Source organism: Pristis pectinata, chromosome 2 (assembly GCF_009764475.1).
Source record: "Pristis pectinata isolate sPriPec2 chromosome 2, sPriPec2.1.pri, whole genome shotgun sequence".
Lineage (NCBI taxonomy): Eukaryota > Metazoa > Chordata > Chondrichthyes > Rhinopristiformes > Pristidae > Pristis > Pristis pectinata.
Window position 1 is genome coordinate 38,950,841 of NC_067406.1, and position 27,686 is coordinate 38,978,526.

The 27,686-nt window shown below is 39.4% G+C and overlaps 1 protein-coding gene across 1 annotated transcript; it reads right to left on the reverse strand.

Annotated features, from left to right (window-relative positions):
• Positions 1–365: 365 nt before the first annotated feature.
• Positions 366–26,081, reverse strand: aqp7 (aquaporin 7). The gene is made up of 6 exons (XM_052010550.1): positions 25,811–26,081; positions 19,328–19,454; positions 16,341–16,478; positions 14,045–14,166; positions 11,190–11,407; positions 366–7,640 (listed from the first exon to the last, which is right to left on the reverse strand). The coding sequence occupies exons 1-6, from the start codon at positions 25,916–25,918 to the stop codon at positions 7,466–7,468; spliced, it is 888 nt and encodes a 295-aa protein (XP_051866510.1). The 5' UTR covers positions 25,919–26,081; the 3' UTR covers positions 366–7,465.
• Between the last annotated feature and the right edge of the window lie 1,605 nt (positions 26,082–27,686).

The window sequence follows — 27,686 nt, forward strand, 5'->3', positions numbered from 1 at the left end:
CTTTTCATTCATATAACTTATTATGCCAGCTATCACTAGGCAAATATTTTATCCCTATTTTGTTCTTCTCTGCCCAAAAGAGCACTTCATACTCCAAATTTGACTGACATTTGTAAAATTCGTCTACTTTTCTATGCTCCAATATTTGCTTGCAAGACAACCCCTTGCTCTCAACATAATAAAGTAAAACTTTGCTGGAGTTCTAAATGTTAAATTCAGTGAGGCTGTTGCCCTGGCACAGAGTTTCACTGGATAAAAATGTGGATCTGATATACAGATATTACACTACCGCTCTAATTCTCTGGCTCATGTTCAGACTGAAATCACATCCTGATCTGTTCCTTCAAAAAAGTAGACAGTATAAATACATTTTTCAAACTTTTATTGAAATATAAACTGAAAGATTACCATGATATAGTCAATAATAAAGCAACATAGCTAAATGGTAACAACTTTAAAATAAAACATGCTTCCTTTTAGAATAAGCGAAGTTAAGCTTAAATGCAAATAACATATACTGATAATAGAAAGCTTTACATTTATCACATTCATATAAAAAAGAAAAGAAGGGGTAATACCTTCATCAGAACATTCAGTGAAAGGCATTGCTGGAACAACATGGGTAAGCATGGGGAAAAGAGTGAATTTCTGCCACTCAATCATAACTTTGATGAAAGAACCAAACAAACGTCCAGAAAATCAGATAAATGCCAGAACTTCACCCCATAGTTTCATCATTTGCACATGACAGTCAATTCACTATAAATTTACCTGTTTGAATTGGTGAATCAGCAGTATCAGCAAAATCAATACAGTAATTTTGCTTTTCATTATGTTCTTCCCCAGTTTGGGTCCTCACTGAAAGCATAGGCTTGTATCTCATGCAAAGTAGGAGCACATTCTAGGATATGATTTTCCATTTATGACGGATATAAAACCATGGAAAGGTAGATCTAAGCTCCAATCATAGAGTGCTCTGCTTCAAAAACACAAACCTATTACAATACCTCGAAAGTGTTATAGCCCATGGCTGGTCAAACTTTTCTACAAAAGCCTACAATCAGGCTGTATGACATTAGTAACAAACTTGTTAACAAATTCATTCATAGTCGACAATAACCTGCATTTACATAACCTCACAGATTTAGTAAAATGTTCTAAGGCACTTCACTGGAGTGTTGTCAAACAAGTACTTAAATTGTACCACATATGAAGACATTGTACCAAATGATCAATGTCTGGTAGGTTTTAAGGAGCAATTTTAAGAAGGAGAGAATGAATCACAGAGATTTACTGACAGCATTTCAGAGCTCAAGGCTTTGGCACCTAACCATGGAGCAATTCAAATCAGAAATGATCACTTGGCTAGAAATGAAATGCATCAGTATCTCAGAGAAAGAGTCAGCAAACGCAAGGGTTATGAGTGAACAGGACATGGTATAAATTAGGTCATAATTGGTAAATTGATCTATTAGTAGAATAGGTATTAGAGTTTCTGGATGACTTCAAGTTTAGAAGAGAGTAGATGAATAAAGTTGGAGATTAGAAAATTTAGAATAGAACCTGTGCACTGGAAAAGTCAAGTCCAGATGTATCAAAAGTATGGAGGAGGGTTTCAGCATCAGTTGATGTGGAGCAGAGTTGGACCAATATCATACAGTGCAAATTTGTAAGTTTGAAGTCTATAGTCATATATAAGTCTATGTGAACCAAATCAATATTTGACTATTTCATACCATGTGACTTCTACATCAGACAGAATTAACCAAAATTTTAAGAGATGTCAAGAAATGAAATCCAGGAGAAGCTGAAGTTGACAAGTAATGGCATTTTAAATTCCACCAGAATGAGTTTTTACTGGCCAATAAACAGACAAATAACTAAAGTCCATAGTACCATTCTGACAGATTGCTGGAACCAACACTGAAACCCTTTGATACAGTGTGCAACAGAGGTTCACCAGATTGATTCCTGGGATGATGGGTTTGTCCTGCGAATGGGATTAAGCATAATGACCTATAGTCTCTTGAGTTCAGAAAAGTAAGAGGTGATGATATTGAAATGTACAAAATTGACAGGGTGGATGCAGGGATGATGTTTTCATTGGCAGGGATGCCTAGGACCAAGGATCACAGACTCTAAGTATGGGGTCAGCTGTTCAGTGCTGAAATAAAAAGAAATTCCTTCACCCGAGGGGTAGTGAATCTCTGGAATTCTCTGAATAGATTCAAAACAGAGATGAATAGGTTTTCAGATATTAAGGATATGGTAACAGATAAACCATGATCTTATTGACTGGGGCCAATTGGCCTGTTCCTGTTTCTATTTCTGTTGTTCTAATCAGTGTTCTACACAAATATGATATTGATGGTTATTTTTGCTTAGAGTTCTGTTTACCATAAAATTGTTATATAATTAGTATCCCTGTCACAAGCTTCAATGTCACAGTAGTCAGATCCTAAGCCTCACTTGCCTTCACAATCACTTAACCTTGCAGCATCGAAGGAGAGGGGAACTCTTCAGGGCAATGGCTTGTCAGGAAAGCTCACTGAGCTGAAGCATTAACATTGTTTCTCTCTCCGCCCATAACCTGCTGACACCTCCATCGTTTTGATTTCCAGCAGCTAGATGATGTTCATAGAAAACAACTTCTGCCTCAATTGCACTTCCATTTCTGTTAACGTTTTGCATGCTAACACAAACAGTGAGCAAGATGTTTGGCATGTGCTTCCCTATGTTTCTACAGCTACACCCAACATCACAATGAACAGCAACTTTTCAAACATCAAAATATCTTACTTATTGAGTTTTTAGAACTAATGTTTTCTGAACAATTCTTAATGAAATCAAAACCCCAAAGTTACCCTGAATGAGCAAGCACTACCATATTTACATTCCATTTTCTAAAATATAATACAGAAAATACAACTTTTGTTTAAAGGCATGGAGTAGATCCCAGGTGGAATCTGTCAACAGGATTTGCTAATATTTTTAGTTGTGAAAACCTGACAAAAAGTTCACCATTTAAAACATAGTATATAGAATATTACAGCACAGTACAGGCCCTTCGGCCCACAATGTTGTGCTGACATTTTATCCTGCTCTAAGATCTATCTAACCCTTCCCTCCCACATAACCCTCCAATTTTCTATCATTTGTGTGCCTATCTAAGAGTCTCTTAAATGACCCTAATGTATCTGCCTCTATCACCACCTCTTCCGGTAGTCCGTTCCATGCACCTACCACTCCCTGTGTAAAAAACTTATCTCTGATATCCACCCTATAACTTCCTCCAATCATCTTAAAATTATAACCCCTCGTGTTAGCCATTTCACCCTGGGAAATAGTCTCTGACTGTCCACTCGATCTATGCCTCTTATCATCTCGTACACCTCTATCAAGTCACCCCTCATCCTCTTCCTCTCCAAAGAGAAAAGCTCTAGCTCGTTCAACCTATCTTCATAAGACATGCTCTCCAATCCAGGCAGCATCCTGGTAAATCTTCTCTGCATCCTCTCTAAAGATTCCACATCCTTCCTATAATGAGGCGACCAGAACTGAACACAATACTCCAAGTGTGGACTAACCAGAGTTTTACAGAGCTGCAACATTACCTCGCGGCTCTTGAACTCAATGCCCCAACCAATGAAGGCCAACACACCATACACCTTCTTAACAACCTTATCAACCTGTGCGGCAACCTTGAGGGATCTATGGATGTGGACCCCAAGATCCCTCTGTTCCTCCACACTGCTAAGAGTTCTGTATTCTACCTTCAAATTCAAACTTCCGAAGTATATCGCTTCACACTTTTCCGGGTTGAACTCCATCTGCCACTTCTCAGCCCAGCTCTGCATCCTATCAATGTCCTGTTGTAACCTACAGCAACCTCCTACACTATCCACAACACCACCAACCTTTGTATCATCAGAAAACTTACTAACCCACCCTTCCACATCCTCATCCAAGTCATTTATAAAAATCACAAAGTGCATGGGTCCCAGAACAGATCCCTGCGGAACACCACTGGTCACCGACCTCCAGGCAGAATACATTCCATCTACCACCACCCTCTGTCTTCTATGGGCGAGCCAATTCTGAATCCACACAGCCAAGTTTCCCTGGATCCCATGCCTCCTGACTTTCTGAATGAGCCTTCCATGATGAACCTTATCAAACACCTTACTAAAATCCATGTACACCACATCCACTACTCTACCTTCATCAGTGTGCTTTGTCACATCCCCAAAGAATTCAATCAGGCTCGTGAGGCACGACCTGCCCCTCACAAAGCCATGCTGACTGTCCCTAATCAGCCTATGCTTCTCCAAATGCCCATAAATCCTGTCTCTAAGAATCTTCTTGGAATTTGGTCTAGTAAATTGAGGTTAAGTTTTACTTTCAGATTGATGCTTGTGAGGCATCAGAAGTGAATGTTCTTCCCTGCCTTTGCACAATGTAAAAGCAGATCTGAAGCACAACCCTGGACCAGTGAAAGAACTAGCCCATGCATCCATGATAGCCCCGGCTCACTTGGTTACATTATTGCCTCACAGTCAGATGATGAGGAGTTAAGTCCTATTCCAAAGGTAAACTCTAAGATTTATGCTAATCCTCTTTTGCAGAGCTGAGAACGACATTGTTGGAGATGTTGTCATTATCATATTGCCTTCCATATTTACTTGCTTTGCACAAATTGGTTGTCACAGTTCCTAATTACAACAGTGACTACACTTCATTGGTTATAAAGTATTTTGCGGTGTCAAAGGCTATGTATGCAAATTTTCCTTGTCCTTTTTATTTGTAATGAAACTCTAGTATTGATAATGAATTAACTTTTGAATGAGTAACATCCAGTCTGCAAGCAGCGGCACTGTTTCTTTTTCTGGAAGGTGAATCTGAACAGGTAAATGCATGACTGCCAATACAGAGCAAAGGAAAGGGGGTGCATGTGTCAAGGACATAGGGTTCTGGGACCAGCTGTAGGATGAGAGGAAGCTACAGGGACAGGAAGGCTTCTGCGCCACCACACATTCAGTTAGTGAATTCTAGACCCCTGACCCTCTGGCAGAAACAAAAAAATCCTCAACTCCCCTCTGATCCTTCGACAAGTAAACTTAAACCTATGTCCCAAATATCTGAGAATATTAAGTCTGAGCTGTTGAAAGACCAGGAACCAGTGAAAATTAGCAAGAACAAGAATGAGGGGAGTGTGTGAGACCTAATGTGTGATAAAATGTGGGAAATGGAGCTTTAGATAAACTGGCTCATACAGATGGAATGTAGGAGAATAGGTGAGAAGTTGGGAGCTTTGCATACGATTTTTAGACCTATGAGGGTTTCCTGTGGCGTGAATCAGATTAATGATGGCATACATTGGGACACTGCAAAGATCTGCCAGAAGTACAGAGAGTAAGTCAGTTTCAGGCTGATTTCTAATGGCTGATGATGGGATTCTACAAGTGTGAGGTTCACTAGTCTACATGGAATGGAGCAACAAAATCTGGAGTGCTTTTTGTTGACCAAGGCTTCTGCACAAACAGTTACTGCCAGACATGGGTGCATTCATGGGCTTCCCTTGCAGTCTAATATGACTGAGCAATTAGGAGACACACAAAGGAGTAACGTGGGAAAAGGCCACAGCAGAAGGCAATTTCCACTTGAGTATACTTGAACCAGAGCAAGGAACTATGTGTGAGGCACCAGTGCCTCGGTAAAGATACTCTCACTGAGATCTACCATCTGCTGCAATCATGAATTTAACCCTCAGAGCAGGGGAAGGACCACCTTACCGGTGGCCATCAAAATGATTGTAGTGCCTTACTCCTATGCACCTTGGTTTTCCAGGCTGGCACTAGAAATATTTGCAAGATCCCACAGTTTGCTCCACATCCTGATTCACATTCGCAGTTTTAAGGGCTTTCCAATTTATCCCCCCCCCCCATTGTGTCTGAAGATGGCAAACACATATATGAAAGTTTTATCGGGAAGTGGACTGAGCCAGGGCTGTGAATGATATGGAGCAACACACAACATGCTGGACAGGCAGCATCTATGGAGGGAAATGGACAGTCGACTTTTCAGGTTGATACCATTCATCAGGACTGAATGATATGGATGTGCAAAGAGGAGATCTCTTTAATGAAGTGGGTGTGAAGTTGATCAGGATTAGATATGAGTCTGAGGTGACAAACTACATGATTCAACCTAAAGCAATGACTGGGACAAAGGTTACAATAGCTTGTGGCAGGTGCTGAAGACAATGCCGTTAGTCAGCAAGTGTTCACCTAAAAGAATTTGCATCCTTGATGTAATCTCCAACAACTTTTGTTCAGCTATAAGGTAACAGGTTCAATCTATAACTAAACATACTTAGACAATATCAGACAAAATGTTCCAGATTAATGGTCCTGATGTATGTTCCTATTTATAAATAAATTGATTATTACAATACCTCCAATGGATTATATACTGTAACATACATGAGTCAAGTGTATTTAGTCACTAAAAATCATTTAAAACAAAGTTAATAGTTAATATTGTATCTTACTAAGTTTCATGACCATTAGTTTCAAACTAATTTAAAAAATAGTGAACCTTCTGTAACTTTCTCATGGGCATACATGATGATCTGCTAACAGGAACTTACATAGGCTCCAAACAACTTGGCACAGGTTGAAAACACAGAGTCAATGCAAGAAGTCAAATTAATTGTTGAAATCATCAAATTAATATCTAGCCTGAGAAGCCCGCAAGCAAGCTCCAATTTCCTGCTAATCTCTTTAAATTCTAAAGGGCAGGCTTGTGCCCAGAGTAAAACTGGACTAATGAAATGTCCACAGAAAAGAATAATTCAGTGATTTGTTTTCTCACAACATAAAGCACTCATCAGCTGACTAGCAGGTGCCAGCTGAGGAAATATTGCCTTTACTTATTATTCTGAAATTTTTGTAATTAGTGTCCCTTCTTGAAGAACAACTAAATGTTGTCAATAAAGACCTTCTGGGCCAGTTACAGACTAAGTTGCTTTTGACAATTTTGATTTCAATTAGTAGATCATTTAGGTTGGATGTTTCTCTGTATGTCAGCAAGCTCTTGCCCAAGTCAGAAGAATTTTGTTGCAAATAACTGACTTGCCTTTTCTTAATACTTGTTTTTGTGTCTCAATTAAACTGTGTGTGACAATGCTCGTGGGTATTCCTATGTTTAATTCATGGTGATGGAAATCTATCAGAACTTTGTTAGGATAAATCATAAAAAGCCGCAGCATTTCAAAAAGGTTGTTAAAATATGTTGTAATGTTCAATAGAATCTACATTTTGTATTTTGGCGAGAGAAAATACAAAGATAGTGATAATATTAATTTGGCACCATCTAGCAAGCAAGATGGTGCCAGAGCATGGCGACTCATTGCAAGCTGCTCTCTATAGATCTACGCATTACCCTTACTATAATACCAATTGCATCAGCAACTTTCTCTTAATTTTACATTTGCCAGTTTTACATTTTCTTCTCCAATGGGTGAACTCTGGTCTTCAGGCTCAAGGTGTATGCCAATCATTAGTTGATATACCAGAATACCAAGAACAGAACCAAGGAGTGGGGCAAAAATAGGGATCCAAAACCAGTAGTTTCCAGCACTGGAAAAAATAGAAAGATGAAGAGACATTAAAGTTAAGATTAGAAATCACATCTAATGCACCAAATCAAACAGAATCAAAATTAAACTCACATATATTACATATTCCATTCTGTTAATTACTGCAGAAATCCTATTGCTGTGAGCATGTTGTGGTCTATGCACCCTCACCCTGTAATTATCTCAAATATAGCCAGTTTAGCTAATAGGATGACAGATTGTGAATGTAATTGTACAACTTATTTTTCATCCCTATTTCCTGCTTTTGCTGTTCACCATGTCACACCAATGAGCACCTCGTTTTTCAGTTATTTAATGACCCAGTACTGATCATTCTCCATGGTAGAAAGAAAGAGGTGTTTCTTTTGTCTTGAACTGTCTGCAAGGTATCACTCCCAGTAATTGGACACTAATGTGGAGTCAAATATCTGCAAAAGACTTGATAATCCATATCATGAATTGGAGAAATGTCAGAATTCTAGGCCATTTTGCTGAGCAATCAGCCAATCTGATAAGGCATATATATATAGAGAGAGAGAGAGAGAGAGATACACACAGACACACACACACACACACACACACACACACACACACACACACACACACACACACACACACAGATATATATATATGCACACTCAGCTATTCATTTTTTGGAATTTGAGTACCACTGATGTCATTTCTTGTCCATGCCTAATTGCCCTTGAGAACGTAGTGATGAACCACCTTCTTGAACTGATATGGTCCTTCAGGAGAAGGTACTCCCATAATGCTTTGGGGAGGGATTTCCAAGATTTATACTCAGTGACGATTAAGGAAAATGGTATATCTTCAAGTCAAGTTGGTGTCCAGCTTGGAGGGAAACTGCAGGTTGTGGTGTTTCTGTGCACTTGAAGCTCTTGTCCTTCTTGGAGGTTCAGGTTATGGATTTGGGATGTGCAATCAGAGAAATTGTGGCAAGTAATACATTGCATTTTGTAGATGGTACATACTGCAGCCATTGTTGCAATCTTCTGGACTCAATGCGGAGTTCTCAACTTTAAGCAAATTGCTTTCTCTGTCTGTATCAGAACACTTCTGCTGTAAATCATGCACATGTGATATTAGCTCCCTTTTACTCTTCCCATTATTATAGCTAGCCCTGCTGGGTATGTTCCTCCAGCATGCTATGAACAACACATACTATAGACAAAGAAGCACAATCACCATCTAACCGCCCCATTAACATCTGACTTGACCTCATCCTATCACAGATATTCCCTTTGTCCTACCATCCTTCCCATCACCTTCTCTTTTCCCGTTCTGACAAAGGGTCTCCAACCTGAAACATTAACTTTGTTTCTCTTTCCACCGATGCTACCCAACTTGACGAGTGTTTCCTGAATTTTCTGTTTTTACTTCAGATTTTTAGCATCTACAGATTTTTTTTCATTTACTGACTTCTGTCACAGTGGGGCACTCAGGAGGGCGCTGAGCTAAATCATCCATTCCGCACTCCTGGTTACAAATGACACTGTCTTATCTTTAAAACTCACATGCTGGACCCCACCATCATTAAGAATGGAGGTTTTTTGCAGCCTCCTCTTGTTAAACTGCTTAACTGCCAACCACCATTCACAACTAGATATGGTTCTGCGGCAGAGCTTTGATCGATCCATTTGTTGTGGGATCACTTAGCTCTGACTATTGTGTGCTGGTTTTGCTGATTAGCATGTCTTGCAGCTTTATTAAGTCAGCACCTCATTTTTAGGTGAGACACCTGCTGGTCCCAGCACACCCTTCTGCATTCCTCATTAAATTTGCATTGATTGCCTGGCTTGGTGGTAATGGTAGAGTGAGGCATACTCCAGACCATGAGATTATTTGTGAGAAGAGTGAAGCAGCTGAGATCCAAAGAGGTTTAGGAATAATTGTATATGGATTACTAAAATGTCATGGATGGGTACAAAATATAAACAAAAAAGCTAATGGAGTGTGGGATTTTAGACTCGGGGGATTGAAAGGCAAATAGAAGTTATGATACATTGTTCTGCTTAGACCACACCTGCAGTTCTCTTTGTAGTTCTGGGCAACGTGATAAATTATGTTAATGATTATGATAAATGAATTCCACGAGTTTACCATCTCAATGCACTCGTGATCTGTCCGGATAGCACGCAAACAAAAGCTTTTCACTGTATCTCAGTACATGTGACAATAATAAGGCAATATCAATATCTCAATTAAGGAACTGAGATAATGGTAACAAGGTTGTGTTCCCTCAAATTTAGGGGGTAATTTAGTTGAAATTATTAAATTTCCAAGGAAAAGTGATTACAGGACACTTAGAAAGTTGTGACATGATTAGGCAGATACAGCATGATTTTATCAAAAGGAAATTGTATTTGACAAATTTATCTGTGTATTTTGTAAAGGTGACTGTTAGAATACATAAAGATGAACCTGTAGTGTACATTGACATTTATAAAACATTCATTACCAGACGTGAAAATAAGGATTCATTGACTTGAGGGAAATATTTTGGCATGAACAGAGGATTGTCTAATATACAGAAAATAGATAGATTGCTCACTGTATCTAGTGGAACAATCAACGCTTGGGCCTCAGCAATTTACATTCAATGTTAATAACTTAAATGAAGAGATTGATTAATGATACAAATGCAGGTAAGAAAAGGAGTTGTGCGGAAAATGCGAAGAGGTTGCTGAGACCCATAGTGAGTGGCAAGAAGATGATAAATGGAGTTTAATGTGGGTAAATGCAAGGTTATACACTTGGGTAGGAACAATGGAAAATATTTTTTTGAATAGGGAGCAATGCTTAAATTGTGTTCAGAAAGATTTGGCTGTCCTAAATGACCAATTAAGAAGGTATACATCACATTGTCCTTTATTGCAAGGGGAAATGGAGCACAAAATAGAATGTTTTGCCACATTTGCTTTGGAATTTGGTAAGACCACATCTGGAGTCCTGAGTACAGCATTAGCCTGCTTTTCTTAGGAAGTTTATGCTTACCTTGGACTTGGAGCTAATGAAAGGTCCATTAGAGGTCTGTTGTACGAGGAAAGATTAAATAAAATGGGACTATGCCCTTTGGAGTTTAAAAGTATGATAAATGACTGCAGTAAGTTATGTAAAATTCTGAAGTGACATGACAAAGTGGATGCTGAGAGGGTGAAGAGACTAGAATCACGGGCATGCTCTGAGGAAAAGGATAAGGGTCAGCCATTAAGAACTGATGTCAGGAGAAATTTCTTCACTCAGAGGGTCATCAGTCTTTGGAACTGTCTATGCCAGAAAGCTGTGAATACTATAACTCTATTCAAGATGAAAACTGATATACTTTTGGATCCAGGGCAATCAAAGGATATGGGAGTCAGGCAAGAAAATAGAGCTAAGGTAGAAGGGCAGCAATTGTCTTGTCAAATGATCAAACAGGCTCAAGAAGCTCCGGTCTACCTAACACCAATTTCTTGTGTTTTTCACATAATAAAAAAACAAATTTAGAATTAATGTCACGGTGTTTAAAAATGTTAAGAAAACAACATACGTGAAAACCTCAGATCCCCAGCCAGCTACTGATGTAAACAAACGAGGTCCAAGGTCTCTTGCAGGGTTCACAGCATACCCAGAGTTGAAACCCATCGACAAGCCAATTACCAGCACCGTAAATCCAATAGTAAATGCCTCCAGTCCCTTTGGCACTGGGTTGTTCCATTTGTCCACAATAGTAAGGATGCACACTATGAGAGCAGCCGTCCCAATCATCTGCATTTGGAAATACAAAGGGAAATTCATAGTCAGAAGGTTAAAGAGAACCATCATGCTTATTTTCAACACAGCAAATTTTTATTATGAGTACACTGACTATAAAATAGACTGGAGTTTATAGCAGTAATGAAAGCAAAGTAACACTGGTTGGGGAAGCAGCTTGGGAAATTTTACGCTTGGATAGCTTAGTGGGAAATTCTAAAGTTGCTGTTAATGATCCAGTATGCCTTATATGCCAAACCAAACTAGATCCTCCATAACATATTCTAAAACATTTTATGCTTAATTTCGTGAGGACTGAGTTTTATATGACATATTAAGCAATATTTACTGCTTAGCAAAGCACATTGCCTCAAAAAATGAATATTAAGCACTTATGTAATTTCCTTACATTAGTATTTCAAAATATAAGGGAATTTATAATAAAAAGATTTTTTTAATATTTAAGGTCTATGATATTTCAGCGTCTAATTTAAACTTATGTCTTTCTTCCAAAGATTGCTTAAAATCCTGCATCACATTTAAAATGTTAATTAAGGTTGCTTCCTGGTTAACTAACCATGAGAACTCTTTCACATGACTCTGTCCAGCCAAACTGGGAACATCCCCCATGCTGGGCACCAGAGATCCTCCTTTGAACTGATACTGGACAATTGCAGGTATCAGAAAAGGGATCACAATGGTGATTATTACACTGAGGTTGAAAGGAGTCACTGCGGCTTCAATACTGATCAGAAAATTGTGGTCCAGTAAATTTTCTTAATTTGGTGGCTATATCCCAGAATATCATAAAAATTGGCACTTTGCATTATGAATGACATACTGCATTTAGTTTCTCATGCTCAAGGACATTATTTGCTTCATTTGTCTGACCACCTTAGCTTATTAGAATTGAAAGGCTGCCATATATCTACCTACACACAGAACAATGGCTTTTGGTCTGCATTTAAATTTCTCCAAATTCTCTACAAGTAGACAAAGCAAATATTCAGAATCATAGAGTCATATAGCACGGAAAAGGGCCCTTTGGCCCAACTAGTCTATACCGACCATGCTCTTCTCATTACGAAAATCAGGGAGGAGGTACAGAAGCCTGAAGACCCACACTCAGTGATTTAGGAACAGCTTCTTTCCCTCTGCCATCAGATTTCTGAACAGTCCATGAATACTAACTCATTATTCCTTTTATTTGCGCTATTTATTTACTTTTGTAATTTATAGTAATTTTTATGTCTTTGCACTGTACTGCTGCTGCAAAGCAACAAATTTCATATCATATAAGTCAGTGAGAATAAACCTGATTCTGATTCCCATCCAAGCCTGTCCCACTTGCTAGGGTTTGGCCCATAATCTTCTAAACTTTTCCTATCCACGTACCTGGTTGATGAGGCCACCAGTCTGATTTGGTTCATCTCACATGTATATAGAGAGCAAGTTATAAACAAATTTAATCGGCAGAACTGGTCATCATCATGTATTGGTATAAAATAAGGTCAATGCTAATCAAAGCTGATTGATTTTTCTGTATTCTGACCTACTGTCAGAACCTCTTTTCCCTGTTTTCTTTACTGAGCCCACCATTTGCTACCTGACCGTCAGTACAGCATCTTGTTTCAAAAGCCAGTGTTTCCTAGACTCTATTCAAAGTCTGAGACCAAAAGATATTCCAAAACATTTTGATTACCTTGACAAGCTAAAAAGTTACTTGTTGTTTAATCTCTGTGACAGCATAATTTATACTTAACTTATCAACCAATATTTTTAATAATACGCATCCGTGACAATACATATTGCCTAAAGATGTTTCCGTGGACAAGCTATTTAAAATCCTTAAACATGGCAGTGCATATTTAAGGAACAACAAAGTAGTGCTCATCACAAAGTATAACAAATATAGCCTCCAATAAACCAAGAGTTTCTAATAGATTTTATCTTGTTTTATGATGCTTCTGAGTGGTATGAGGCAGGGCTAGATCCATATCAACTAATCTTCAATAGAAAATACACTTGGCAATGTATACACATTGTATTGCCATTATGCTGTTAAAACGGTGAATTCTGACTTTAGACTTTTGCAATGGATAGAAGAAATTGGGTGAGTTATAAACAGGAGGACAATTCATTATGTCTATTTTGCATTTTTGCAGGTCTGGTTTGAAACCCCCATTGCAAAACTAAGAACTGTCATGCAACGTGATTCATGCATCTGCAATGCAAAGCCCTTTGTTCATTTGAATGGGCCACGAATTTACATTCATGCAAATTGTGCACACTTTTTGCCCAGTTTGTTTCATTGTGTTTCTGATATGGCTGATATTCTTTTGTGATTATTCTCAGGACTTGAGCTCTGCTGGCAATGCCAGCATTTATTTCCCATCCTCTGTTGCCTTTGACATATTATATTCAAATTCTAATTCTGTGCTTAAAGAATGATGTAATGAATTTTATCTGTAAAATATTTTAAGATACCATATTCCATGTGAGTTGTTAATAAAAAATACAGAAAGAAATTAGCCAAGGGAAATACCAAAAATTTTAATTTACAATTAATCTTCAATTAGCCCAAAGATTAGAGGTTGCGGTTTACATGATACAGTATATAAAATGTAATGTAATACATTTTTGCTTGCTCACCTGATCAAAAAAGCCATTGGATGAACTTAAGTGTGGAGATGGATATGTAGCAAAAATACCAGCTGTGGCATTAGGACCATAAACTAATAGTTGATTTTGACCACTGAAGTCCCACATAGCATCTGGAATGACATCCAGTTGATTAGTAACTATTTCATGGACTCAGTTTCTCGTCTTGTTAGAGATTTAACAACACAACAGATGCCATAATTCAACACAATTCAGTTGCAGGCAAAAATATGAAAGTGCCCATCAATAGAAAATAAATGCAGAAAATACACAGAATACCGTCATACTTACTCAGTGGGGATTAGAATTGCATATCAAAAAACACAAGTAAACATTTGAATTTACAATTTGAATCATGCATTATAATGAATCTTTGCTGATAAGGTTTTGTCATTCACCTAGAGACTAAGGAGCAAATTTCTAATGGTTCTGCTAAATGATAAGGAGCCTCTGGAGTTGAGGATCTAAACTGAAACAGACAGTTTAGCCTGAGTTTAGTGTAAGAAGCCATCATGATCAACTACGTAAATTGAAGCACACTCTAAGAATGACTGACCAGAGGATCATTAAGAGGCTGATGATTGTTTAGTTTTGTTAGTCTTCAGAGCTGAAACTTATTGCCAAGTTTGAAGGGGCGTTTTGAAAGATGTGAAGACACTTGTCAAGAATTTGATATTAAAACTTTATTTATACAGCACGGTAACAGGCCCTTCCAGCCCAATGAGCCTGCGCTGCCCAATTACACCCGTGTTGTCCTACTAACCCGTATGTCTTTGGAATGTGGGTGGAAACCGGAGCAACTGGAGGAAACCCACGTGGGGAGAACGTACAAACTCCTTACAGACAGTATCGGGAATTGAACCCTGATCGCTGGCTCTGTAATAGTGTTATGCTAACCGCTATGCTACCATGCTGCCCTATTAAATATCCTGGCAATATTTATTCTGAAAGTGCATTGTAGGCTTCAACTAAAGAGTTGAATTATCTGTTACTCCCTTATTGGATGCTTTGTGCAATTACCAGTAGAAAGGGAGCACTTAAGATATGTTTATTAGTCACATGTACATCGAAACACACAGTGAAATGTATCTTTTGCCTAGAGTGTTCTGGGGGCAGCCCACAAGTGTCGCCACACTTCCGGCACCAACATAGCATGCCCACAACTTCCTAACCCGTACGGCTTTGGAATGTGGGAGGAAACCAGAGCACCCGGAGGAAACCCATGCAGACACGAGGAGAATGTATAAACTCCTTACAGACAGTGGCCGGAATTGAACCTGGGTTGCTGGCACTGTACTAGCATTACACTAGCTGCTACACTACCGTGCCTGCCTCGTTAGGATGGTCCTTGGTCTGCAGGAGGAAAGGGAGGAGGACAAGAGACCAAGCAGAGTAGCACTAGCTGCAAGAGAGAGATGGACAGGTCATACAGGCTTTGGCAAGGTGCTTCTTCCTGCCTGCAAGTACAAAGCATCCTTCCTTCTTTGGTCCACCTCCATTAGATTGTCCAGTGCCACATCTGAGAACTCTCTGTTGGTCCCAGACCTAATGTACAACCAACACTGTACACCAGTCGGTACTCTCCATACCTTTAGTAGAATTTCAATATATTCAAGGTGGAGATTAACAGGCATTTAAACCACATGTAATGTGAGAATACAGGAAAATTGAGTTCAGACCAGGACTGGATCAGCCACAATCTTACTGATCTACAGAGCAGGCTCAAGGGACTGACCGATCTACTTCTGCTCATATTCTTATGAAGTGGATAGAAAAAAAAACAATCTGGATGCTTCATGAAAATTGTTTCTATTCAGTGCTCAAGTCCTAGACCTGCCACTGTCTGTTTTAGCTACTCCTGGTGCATTCAACTTATGGTAGTCAGCAATTAGGACCAAAACTGCATGCTAAAAGCAGACTTTTAAACAAGTATATTAGGAAAGCACCCATTCAGCACTGCTTTTCATCCTTTCAACAAAATAACCCTTGAATGTTTTCAATGAATGGTAGATCGCTAGGAAGTATTGAGAGACAAAAGGACCTTGGTCCAAGGATCCCTGAAGATGGCAGCACAGGTTATTAGGATGGTAAAGAAGGCGTATGGAATTCTTCATTTCATTAGCCAGGGCACAGAATATAGGTGTAGGGAGGTCTTGGTACAACCTTATAAAACATTGGTTAGACCACGGCTGAAATATTGTGTCCAGTTCTGGTTTCCATCTTTCTCAGCATTTTTTGCCTCTACTTATAATGCAAGGGAAGGTATTGTATGAAATAAGCGACTTACCAAAATACAAACCAAAGATAACGCCCGAACCTAGGAAGGCACCTAGTATTTGTGACAAAGAGTAAAGGGGAAACTTTATCCAGGGTTCACGGGCAAGTAAGCACATGGCAAAGGTCACGGCAGGATTCAGGTGTGCTCCTAAATGAGGAACAAAAGCAGCACAACAAATTACTGAATATTTGTATGTCAAAATTGCACTGTGTTAAATTATTACTGAACTGGATAAAAAGATTAATCTCAGATTGTCTTGGTTTTCTATTTTAATAAACACATTTTTGAAATGTGCCTCCTCATACAACGTTTCACTAAATCTCCATAATAGCAGAGGCTGCAAACTTTCTCAGAGCTGCTCCAGCTCCACCAGGTGTAGCAGAAAATCCAGTGAAGTTATGGTGACAGAACAGAAAAAAACTCCGAGGAAATTCCTGGTCATTGAGATTTTAACACAAGAAATCATTCAGTAATATTAGAGTAAGGGAGGTGCAGGTGAATCTCTGTCTCACCTGAGAGGACTGTTTGGGTCCCTGGATGGAGGTGATGGAGATGGTATAGGGGCAGGTGTTGCACCTATGGCAGGGGCAGTAGAGAGTTCCTGGGGTGGGAGCAGGATGGGTGGGGGGGGCGAGGAGTGAACTAGGGAGTCAAAGAGAGAGCAGTCCCTGTGAAAGGCAGAAAGGGGTGGGGAGGGGAAGATATGCTTGGTGGTGGGGTCCCGTTGGAGATGCCAGAAGTGGCGGAGAAAGATGTGTTGAATACGTAGGCTAGTGGGATGAAATGTGAGGACAAGGGGGACCCTATCCCTGTTGGGTCTGAGAGGGGTCAGGGTGAGAGCGGAGGTGCAGGAAATGGCAGAGATACAGGTGTAAGCTCTCTCGACCACAGTTGGGGGAGAAGCCCCTGTTAGAAAAGAAGTTGGACACCTCAGATGTCCTGGAGTGGAAAGCCTCATCATGGGAGCAGATGCAGCCTGCTGAGTTCCTCCGGCATCATCGTGTTTTTCAAATCATTCAGTAATGTGGACAGTCTGGGAAGCTGGGATGCTTCTCTTTTGAGCAGAGAAGGTCAAGAGGGCATTAAGAATCCTGAAGATTGTTGGCAGCAAAATAGAAAACTGCTTTCACTGGCAAAAGGACTGATGAGTCCAGAGTTAAGTTAGCTGGAATAGGTGTGAGAAGAGAAGAAATGTTCCACTACCCAACAAGTTACTGTAATCTGAATCACACTAGCCAAAAGTAAAGTGGAAGGACTCTCAACAATGTTCTTAAAGATGAGTACATGAGGGAGGGAGAGAAAATTGCAGACTATGAGAAATGAACAGACAGTGGGACTAATTGGATAACTCCTTCAAAGAAACCACACAGCCACTATGAACCACATGGCTTTTTTATGGCTATGATTCTGGCCTGAAAATTGACATGTACCATTAAAAGCATTGTGTGGTTCTAGTCAAAGGCTTATTGCTGCAAAATTCATACCGTGGAGCTTTGGAGCTTGCAAAGAGAAGTACACCTTCCTGACCAAGCCTGGAGCATTGATGGTGAGTGGAGGGTGGAGGGTGGAGGGTGGAGGGTGGGGTGGGGTGAGTGGCAAACAGGACTGGGATGTAATTCCCAGGATCAGGTGGGGAGTCTGGATGAATGGAGCCTGATTCACCAGATCAGGACTAAAGGGGGTGCAAGGCAAAGGTGGAAGCAAGGGGTACGTAGGGGGAAGGACTGAGGACAGCAAGTAGGTTAAAGAGTTAAAGAATCAAAGGCAACCTACCTGGGTTAGATACCCAGTGCTGAGCTGGGACCTGTTCCAGGAGGCCCCTTCAAGATAGCACCACTGCAGGGCCATCAGCATTATAAAAAATACACCTCAGAAGAAAGTGACCTAATTTTGCAGGCAACCTGCACATGACATCATCCCATGTGCGACTGCCATACAAATTGAATTGTAACGGTACAGGGTGACCAGAAGTGCCTGGTCAAAGTTCTGGGTTGGGACAGAATTGATCAACCCAAAAATGGTCGCAATAACATACCACTTGAGAAATTAGCAATTTTCAGATGCTTAGACAGTGCTGCAATGGAACTTATTTTCCAAAACAAATTGATAATTTTGTGAACTGCATTTCATTTGCTTTCCTTCTTTCCCTTCCTCCCCTGTACCCTACTCTGTTTGGGTGTCCAACTGAGTGTTACACTTTCTTCACACATCTTGTCTGAACACAGCAGGAAAGATAATTGTTGATTGAGAGAGCAGACTTGTGTCAAGAATTCCAATAGGGTTTAATAACACCTTGACAGAACAATGCCTTACACCATACATCTGCCATTCAACATGTGCAAAGGATCCTAATTTCTTGTACACTTCAAAAACTTTACCTACAAGTTTCTGAAACAGCAATTAAAATAATGAGGTGCAATTCAGTTTATATTGCAGTTTATAATTTCCCATTTATTATTATTTATCCAGTTTACAATTAACTTACGGGCATTTGATACAGAAGCAGCCTGCACATGTATAGGCTAGGATCAGCACTGAATTATCACATAAGGGAAAAGAGAGAAAGGCATTCAAGTGGTTTCTCCTGATCTCCTGTTATTCTCCCAAGATGCCTTTAAAGGGACCCTGAGAATTTAGCAGTTGAAATAATTCCTACATAAATTGTGTGTAGCCTGTCCCACTGCTAAATTGTTATGATCTCAAATCTGACGATATAAATTTCTCTCATAACTAGTTCAAAAATTAACTCAACATTCGATTTCTCACATCCAATCCTTTCTTTAGTTCTCAGAGGAAGTGTTTTTCATCCATCTTTCCACTTTTCACAGTCTCCTCCTCCAACCATCCCAAATTGTGAAATGATGCAATCCATTGTGCCTGTGCCACTTCTTTGGGGTGGGGGGGGGGGGGCAGTGTGTGTGTGTGTGTGTGTGTGTGTGTGTGTGTGTGTGTGAGAGAGAGAGAGAGAGAGAGAGATTAAATATATGCAGACATACCTGACACTTGGCCAGCTATGAGCACACCGAGCATCACTGAAAATCCGAAGGCAAAATTAACAGTCAAAAAACGTCCATGTGTACCCCTGCTGAGGGTAACTTGGGCCAGTGCTCCACAACCAAATAACTGTCAGGAGAAGAAATGGAAAGTATAATACATAGTATATTTGTCATTAATATTCTTTGTTTTTTTTACATTCTTTTGACTTTCTTTTAGAATGAGGGAAGGGTACGAGACTCAGGACTCTTGTTATTATCTGAATGTGGCCAAGTGAGAACAATACACACAATGTAATATATTGTAAAAGTATTGCCCCATATTCATGCAAAAACATTCTTTATGTCTAAGTGGAGAGCTTTGAAGTCAACAGTAAAGACAGAGCTAAAACCCCCAAACTCAGCTTCAGCTGTTCTCTGTCAGTTGAGATTTCAGCCCAATGAAAGCCCAATTAGCTTTGCCTAACAAAATTAGAGTCATAGAGTTCTACAACATGGGAACAGGTCCTTCAGCCCAACTCATCCATGCCGACCAAGTTGCCTGCGTTTGGCCTATATCCTTCTGAACCTTTCCTTTCCATGCACCTGTCCAAATGCCTTTGAAATTTTGTAACTGTAACCACCTCTACCATTTCCTCTGGCAGCTTGTTCCACATACCCACCACTCTCCATGTGAAAAAGTTGCCCCTCAGATCCACTTTAAATCTTTCCTCTCTCACCATAAACCTATGCCCTGGGAGTTTTAGACTCCCCTGCCTTGGGAGAAAGACCTTATCTGTGCCTCAAGAACAGATTTTCTGCCCAACCTCCATGATTTTCTGATAGCACTGTCAAGTACACCCCACCAGGATAAGTGGACAGAGCTACTTCTGTCTGAATTAAACCAAGCAACAGAGCCTGTCATATTACAGGAAATTAACCCCAAGTTTTGCCATATCTTACTTCAGCCAAATTAGGGTTAGGAAGTTGTGGGCATGCTATGTTGGCGCCAGAAGCGTAGCGACACTTGCGAGCTGCCCCCAGAACATTCTACGCAAAAGATACATTTCACTGTGTGTTTCGATGTACATGTGACTAATTAAGATATCTTACCTTATAAATGATTCATGCTGCTTGTCACAAGAGTAATCCCATCAGTGTCATTTCTGTCTCCTTATTTCCCTGTACCCTTGCAATTTATTCTGTTTTACACATGCTATAAGGCATTGTAAAGGCACTGCCTTTACAGAACAACCGTAGTGGATCTACATGATGTAACCCAGACAAGCCAAGGTCATAGGCACTCTACTGCAAATATCTCCTTCCTAAAAAGTCTCCTCACAGAGAATCTGAACACAAAAATTGAGGTGTTCAGGAGGAAGAGCAGTATTAGCAGCCCAGGCCAGGTTATCAAAGAATGACTTACTACAGATGAAAGGAAGCCATCTTCCCACTGAATCAAAAGTTTTCAAACTCTTCTCTGTACATTGTTACTCACATGATTCACTCCAGGCAATGTGATGAAAGCAACCATAAGTGTTTCTTGGAATGTGCAGCAAATACAGCACAAAGATTACTTTAAGATAATAAAAACAGAAAATGCTGGAAAAATTCAGCAGGTCTGGCAGCATCTGTGAAAAGTGAAACAGTCAACATTTCCGGTCTGAGACCCTTCGTCAAGACTCATTCCCAGTTCTGACACAGGGTTGCAGAACCAAAATGTTAGCTGTTTCTCTTTCCACAGATGTTGTCTGAGTTGCTGAGTTTTTCTAGTATTTTCTGCTTTTATTTCAAATTTCCAGGAACTGCAGTTTTTTTTAATTTTTATTTTAAGGTCCACTCATACTATGTGAAATTTTGTTCCTTTACACTGTCTTTTCTCGTGATGCAGGTGTATGATGTTGTATTAACACTTATAGCTTGTTCTTTTCCTAAATTCAACTTGACGACCTGAACCATTCCAGTATAGGCTTCCAAATTTGGTGGTCCCCTTTTTCATAGCAAGTTGGTTCCACGGCAGATTCTGCAGTGTGTACCTCAGGCTGTTGACTGGGCAGGCTGATACAGCAAAATTTCTACCACATGGGCAGGCATAAGAATAAACCAATGAGAGAGAACAAGCTTACTGCCATCTTCAAGAATAGGAGCATCATACATTTCATGGATCCCATATTTCAGGAACTGGACACTTGGAAAAACTCCTGATTCTACCAAATGATTTAACAAAATTAATCTGCATAGCTGCATGGATGGAGAAATTGCTGTCTTCAGTCTAAAGCCTACACCCTTAGACAGCAGTCTGTACTTTAATGATTGATGACTTCCACTGCACAGGTGTGTGGGAGTTATCACCCGCTCAAGGTGACCAGAATATCACCAGATGAACTTCATCCATTTTAAATATGAAATTTAAAGCAATGAACTCGCTGCTTCATTGATCATAGGGTAGATTCCATCTGTTACTTAACCAAAAACAAGCCTAGAATAACAACCAAACACAGATTGGATTGTTGCTTTGTGGAGCACTAACATTCAGTCTACAGGAGTGACCCTGAGCTTTCTATGCCTGCCGCTTTAATTAACCATCCCACTCCCACTCTGACCTTTCTGTCTGAGGCCTCCTCCACTGTTACAACAAGGCCCAATGCATACTTGAGGAACAGCAACTCATCTTTACTCTGGGCACGTTGCAGCCTTCTGGACCCAATCTCGAATTCTCCAACTTTAGGTAACTCACTCTTTCTTTTTGCCTGTATCAGAACTGACCATTTCTGCCTGTCATTATTTTGGGCCAGTTTTTCTTTTCCTATTAAAATAGTTAGGCCTGATGGGCGTGTCTCCCTGAGCCTCACTATTATCAACACATTGCATAGACAAACAGCATAATGTGCTGTAACTTTTACACGTATGGCACGGTAGTGTAGCCGTTAGCGTAAAGCTATTACAGCACCAGCGACCCGGGTTCAATTCCTGCCGCTGTCTGTAAGGAGCTTCTACATTCTCTCATGTCTGCGTGGGTTTTCTCCGGGTGCTCCGGTTTTCTCCCATATTCCAAAGGCGTACGGGTTAAGAGTTGTAAGCATGCTCTGTTGGCGCCAGAAGCGTGGCGGCACTTGCAGGCTGCTGCCAGAACACTACGCAAAAGATGCATTTCACTGTATGTTTCAATGTACATGTGACTAATAAAGATATCGTATCTTATCTTATCTTTAACTGCCCCCATTAATCTATTTGATCTCCCATTATTACCCTATGAGTGATTGGCTTATAAAGATATCTGGAACAGAGTGGTAAGAATTTTGGTGCTTATGATATATTTATGCTACCAGTGGCATTAATGGAATTAACTGGTTATTCAATCATGAACAATCCCTGGAGTACTACAAGCCTGCCCAGTGAGGCATCCCTTTTAGTACAATACTCTGAGGGTGACAGTTGCTGAATTCAAGATTTTTTCGGCACTGGAAATAATTAACTCTTTAAGTCCCTTTCTGAGAGAAAAAAAGATGAGTTATTCAAGCAACAGGATTGCCACCAGTGGGACAGTTCATAAAAATAACTCAGAAAGAATTTATATATTGCCTTTCACATCCTAGGAATAACAACTCAATTTTATATAGTGCTTTTCATGGAGTAAATACTGTCTCATGATACTTCATAGAGATGAAACGGAAAAGCTGCTTGGTCAAAGAATGAGACCTAAGTTCAAATCTCATGCTTAAGAGTTAATAAAGAGAGAGGTGAGTGATTGAGAGGGAGAATGTTGAGCAAGGGAACTAACCAAGTGTAAAAGCAAGATCATGGAAGGAGCTACATTGGGGGAGATGGGGAAACAGGGCTGAGAGTTTTGGCTTTTGTAAAGACTTGAGGTTGGCCAAGGACATGGCTCCACCTCGTCAGTCATTTATACAATCCAGCCAATTCCTGCCAATGCTGTGCAACTGGCCATTTCCTTGACAGCCCCAGAGCTCAGAACAGCAGAGCGGATCTTCTAGCATTAATGAGACTGTTGAGGCAGTGCATTGCTGATTCCGCGGTATTTTAAAGGCAGAAGTTGGAGACTGGGATCACTGTACAGGACAGTAGAGAGGCCAAGCCTTCTGTGCTGGTCTGCCTTTCAGTCAGATCTTCAGCTGTAGAATCACACTGGGGATTCTTCCATAGATGCCCCATATTTTTCAAGATGCATGAACTCATGTGTGTTTGGGCAAGCCCTATGAAGTTGAAATCACTTCACACAACTGCCTTCTTAAGAAGTTTCCTCATGAAGAAACTGAGGACAAAAATTGCAAGGAGTTCAGGAAGGGGACAAAAACTAACAACATGGGATATTGCAAAGGACACCACATTGCCAGCTATATAGGGACCTTTGACACAGCTCAGCTGCTTCAATGTATTTGTTGCTTCAGCTGTTTCAATTCCGGCTTCATGCTGGCCCTCATCTCATTTTGGTTCCACTTTTCACCTAAAGATCCCTCCTGCAATTAAAACCATGCTACCAGCACCACTAATACCAATACCAATCTCATGCCTCTCCAACCCCTACACTTCACTGCACACTGCCATCATTTTATATTCATGAACAGACATACTGTTGTGTCACGTGTGCTTGTGATTTTCTATGGACTTTACCACTGACCATCACACCCTGCTTTGGAAGTAGGATATCTAGGAATCATACCTAAGGAATTTGAGAAGAAATTCCTATTAGACCATGTGCAGGCAGATGGGGTTAGTTTGGATTGGCTTCATTGTCGGCACAGACATTGTAGGCTTAAGAGCCTGTTCTGTACTATACTGTTCTATGTTCTAAATGTGCAGAGTAGCAGCCATTTTAAGTGAATGCATGAACATGCATCCTTTTATTTTCCTTCATCAGTCACTGAGGCTGCTCTGGCATTGTTTTTATGTAAAGCTGTGAGAAAGTCTACTGTTCTTTTCAAGATCGTTGGCAGCAATAACTCCACCTCATTCAGTGGAATTGTTACATTTCATTGCTTTTGTCCAGATATATCTTCAGTTCTGAATCACTGTAAAATCTGTTGCATCCAATCTGACAGGGCTACTGTGAGCAGATCAGGCACTGTGTGTCAGGGGTATCATGGTTCAATAACCCAGCACTGTAGTGTACATACAGTGTGAAGACCAATGATCTTGGAGCCACATTACCCAAACCTGTATCATTACGCTGTAAACGTAACAATCAGCCAGAATATTTAATGGCAAAATTAACTTCCTACATATTGTAAAAAAAAATTATTAATTTACATCTGGGAAGAACTCTACAATAGGCAGATATTCGATAAATATATGGAGACACATCGTCGACAGTTCCTTTCCCCCCAACATTTGCTGCCCGACCCGCTGAGCTCCTCTGGCAGACTGTTTATTGCTTTTGATGAATATATGGTGGTTTGTTAGAATAAACTCTTCTAGAAACTAGGATAAATTATCTAACAATAAATAGAATAAGTAGCCAGGCCACATGAATCCAGAGATTGCCCTTATTTATGCAAATACCCCAAAATTTAGACAAAATATTCATACAAATATTTGCAAAAAAATTGTAAAATTGGTCATCAGATGGTCAAAATTATGTTATTTGTACTGCTAGAGAACATTCATTTATATTATGCATGTCCTAAATCCTTCATTAGTTACACCTCATTTATCTGCAAAAATAAGACATACTTTTTTTAAAATCTGAAGCTGTCTGGCAATGATTAATAATCTTTTGACATATTTCAACAAAATATGTTTCAAATTGGATTGAATGAGGTGGAATATAATCACAGTCAAATGTTAGTTCTAGTTATTAAAAAAGGTTACAATCTGGTGATATTTGTGAAGGACTTCTAAAAATTTCAATGATGCAATAAATTTATTTGATTTCTTTCAAAAATGGCTGAAATGAAATGTCACGAAAGAACCAAATATCAGATAAATGCCACTCAAAGCTTATCCTCCCTTCACCAGCTGGTTTGAATCTTCCCAATGAGTTCAACACAATTTCTTTTTAGTTTGATTTACAAGTACCACAATCCCAGTGACGGATTTTGTTCTTTTAATTCATTAAACTCTTCTGTTTTAGCTGAAAGTTTAACAAAAATTAATCCTTTTGCCAAATGCTCAGATTTTAAAAGTATGAATACCAAAGATCAAAGTTAGAGACATTTTGTTTTAAGAAGAATTAGTCATAATGTAGACAAATAAATAAAAAAACACAAGCATAAAATGACTATAAAACTTTAAGAACACCAATCATTTTGCAATATTTCACTTATCACAAAGAAATAGTTGTTTTCGTTAGAAGTGTCTAAGGGAATTTGCAAAAACAGTTTCCAACAACTTCTTTCTAAATTTCAAATTCTTTCTGCAATGCTTTTCAATCTCCACATAGTAATTTTCACTTTGTGACAAACACTATCTTGCAAAAGAGTTATCAAAATTATGTAAATAAAGTGCTTGACAATAGTACCAAATAAAATTTTAAAGTGAAACACTTACCACAAGAATCAATGTCCCTAAACATTCAGCAAGACATTGTCTTCCCAACATATTTTGTATTCTGAATGAATTTTCAAGTTTTTTGATCATTGCCTTCTGTTTTCCCATTTTGAATTGAGGATTTAAGGTTTCAGTGGACTAATGTTGGTGCAAACCTTGATGCAGTGCAATTGCAAACTACCGGAACTCTGCTTCTGCCTTTAAGTACCTTGGATTCCTGTGGACACCCTCAGGCATAACCAGATAAACACAATTTTTAAAGCAAGAGATTTTGGAATTTATAGAACATAAACCAAATTAAATAGTATACCACTGTATTCCCTTCACTGAACAATGAGTTCATAATATATTCATGTAATCATATCTTAACAAATCAATATGGTATAAGCTAATCTACAGAGTAATTATTTTCTTTTGTCTATTGACTGAAATTGCAATTCCAAAGGAATAAGCTATTATTCAAACATCCAGGCACAGATGAATCTCATAGCTGCGTCATAAATTCCTGTTATACATGGGCTGATTTTCAAGCTGTCGGTTGCACCAAAACCCATAAAAAAATAAGTATTGTTTACGAAAATCATCTTAGAAGAAATCATTATGGTTCTGTGATGTTTTAATAAAAACACATTATGAAGAAATAATTATATTCGCCCATCACCACTGTGCCCACTGTCCTACATGGACGTAGTCCAGAAATGCCTCAGTTTTAAACTCCCATCCTGGTGTTCAAATTCCTCCATGGTCTCACCCCTACCTTTGTATCTTCCAGCTCAATAGCCTTCTGAAATCTCTGTATTCCTCTTGTGCTGGTCTTTGCCATCCCCAGTTTTCATTGCTCTGCCAAAGCAGCCACAGTGTTATTCCCTCTCTAAAACCATCGAACTTCAAACCTCTCCTTTTTACCAAACTTTTGGTCTTTTGCCCTAATGTATCTTTATGTGGCTTCAGGTCAAAAGTTCTTTTTAATGCTCACATAAGGCATTTTGGAGTGTATTTACTATAAGTGTTATATAAATGCAAGTTAACATTGTTGTGATTGATCCTTCAGCTTCTAGGTAAATGGTCGTACATTGTTTGGCAAGGTTCACATCCAGGTGTTTAGGCTAGAATTTTTAAAAAATATGTTTACATCTGAATTTTTGCCAATCAAAAATAAACTCTTTTAAGTTTTCACAGAAGAATTGTATAAATGAAGAGCTGGGAAAGAGCTTATGTTTGGAAGTAGAAATTCTGTATAATAGTAATTCAATTTTGAAGAATGATCTGTATCCACATTGTTATTTATTCTGCTCTCTCTGCAGAAGCTGTCTAAACTGCTGTGTTTTTTAAAATCTTTTCTCATGTTGTTACATGGTGCCCCACTGTGCTATTTCTGAGCTAGAAGTCCATGGCAAGTACAGGGTATACCCTGCCTTCAGGCAGATGGATATGTGTTCAAGCCCTACCCCAGCATTTGAGAAAATAGTGCCGTGGGTGTGCCTCTTGTCATTGGGTGCAGTCTTTCAAAGAATCCATTAAACACAGGCCATGACCTGCTAACAATTATCTCACAATCAAAATTACATAAAATTTGTTGCACTGAAACAAATTAATTTGGCTTAATGGAAAATGAAAATCAAAAAACTGCCATTTCTGAAAATCTATATAACAGAACTAGAAAATCTGTGGAAAAGAAGCAAACATAATAGTTCAGGTTGAAGATCCTTTTTCATTTGAAGATGGTGTTTATCCTTCTCGGAAGCTTCCTTGTACCTATTTCACCCACACTTATCTGTATATCCTTTCTTGCCTTTCTTCTGTTTGCAGCTTGACCAACATAAGAGTGACTACATTTTACAATTAAATTCATTGGCTGGAAGTTGCTGTTGGATAT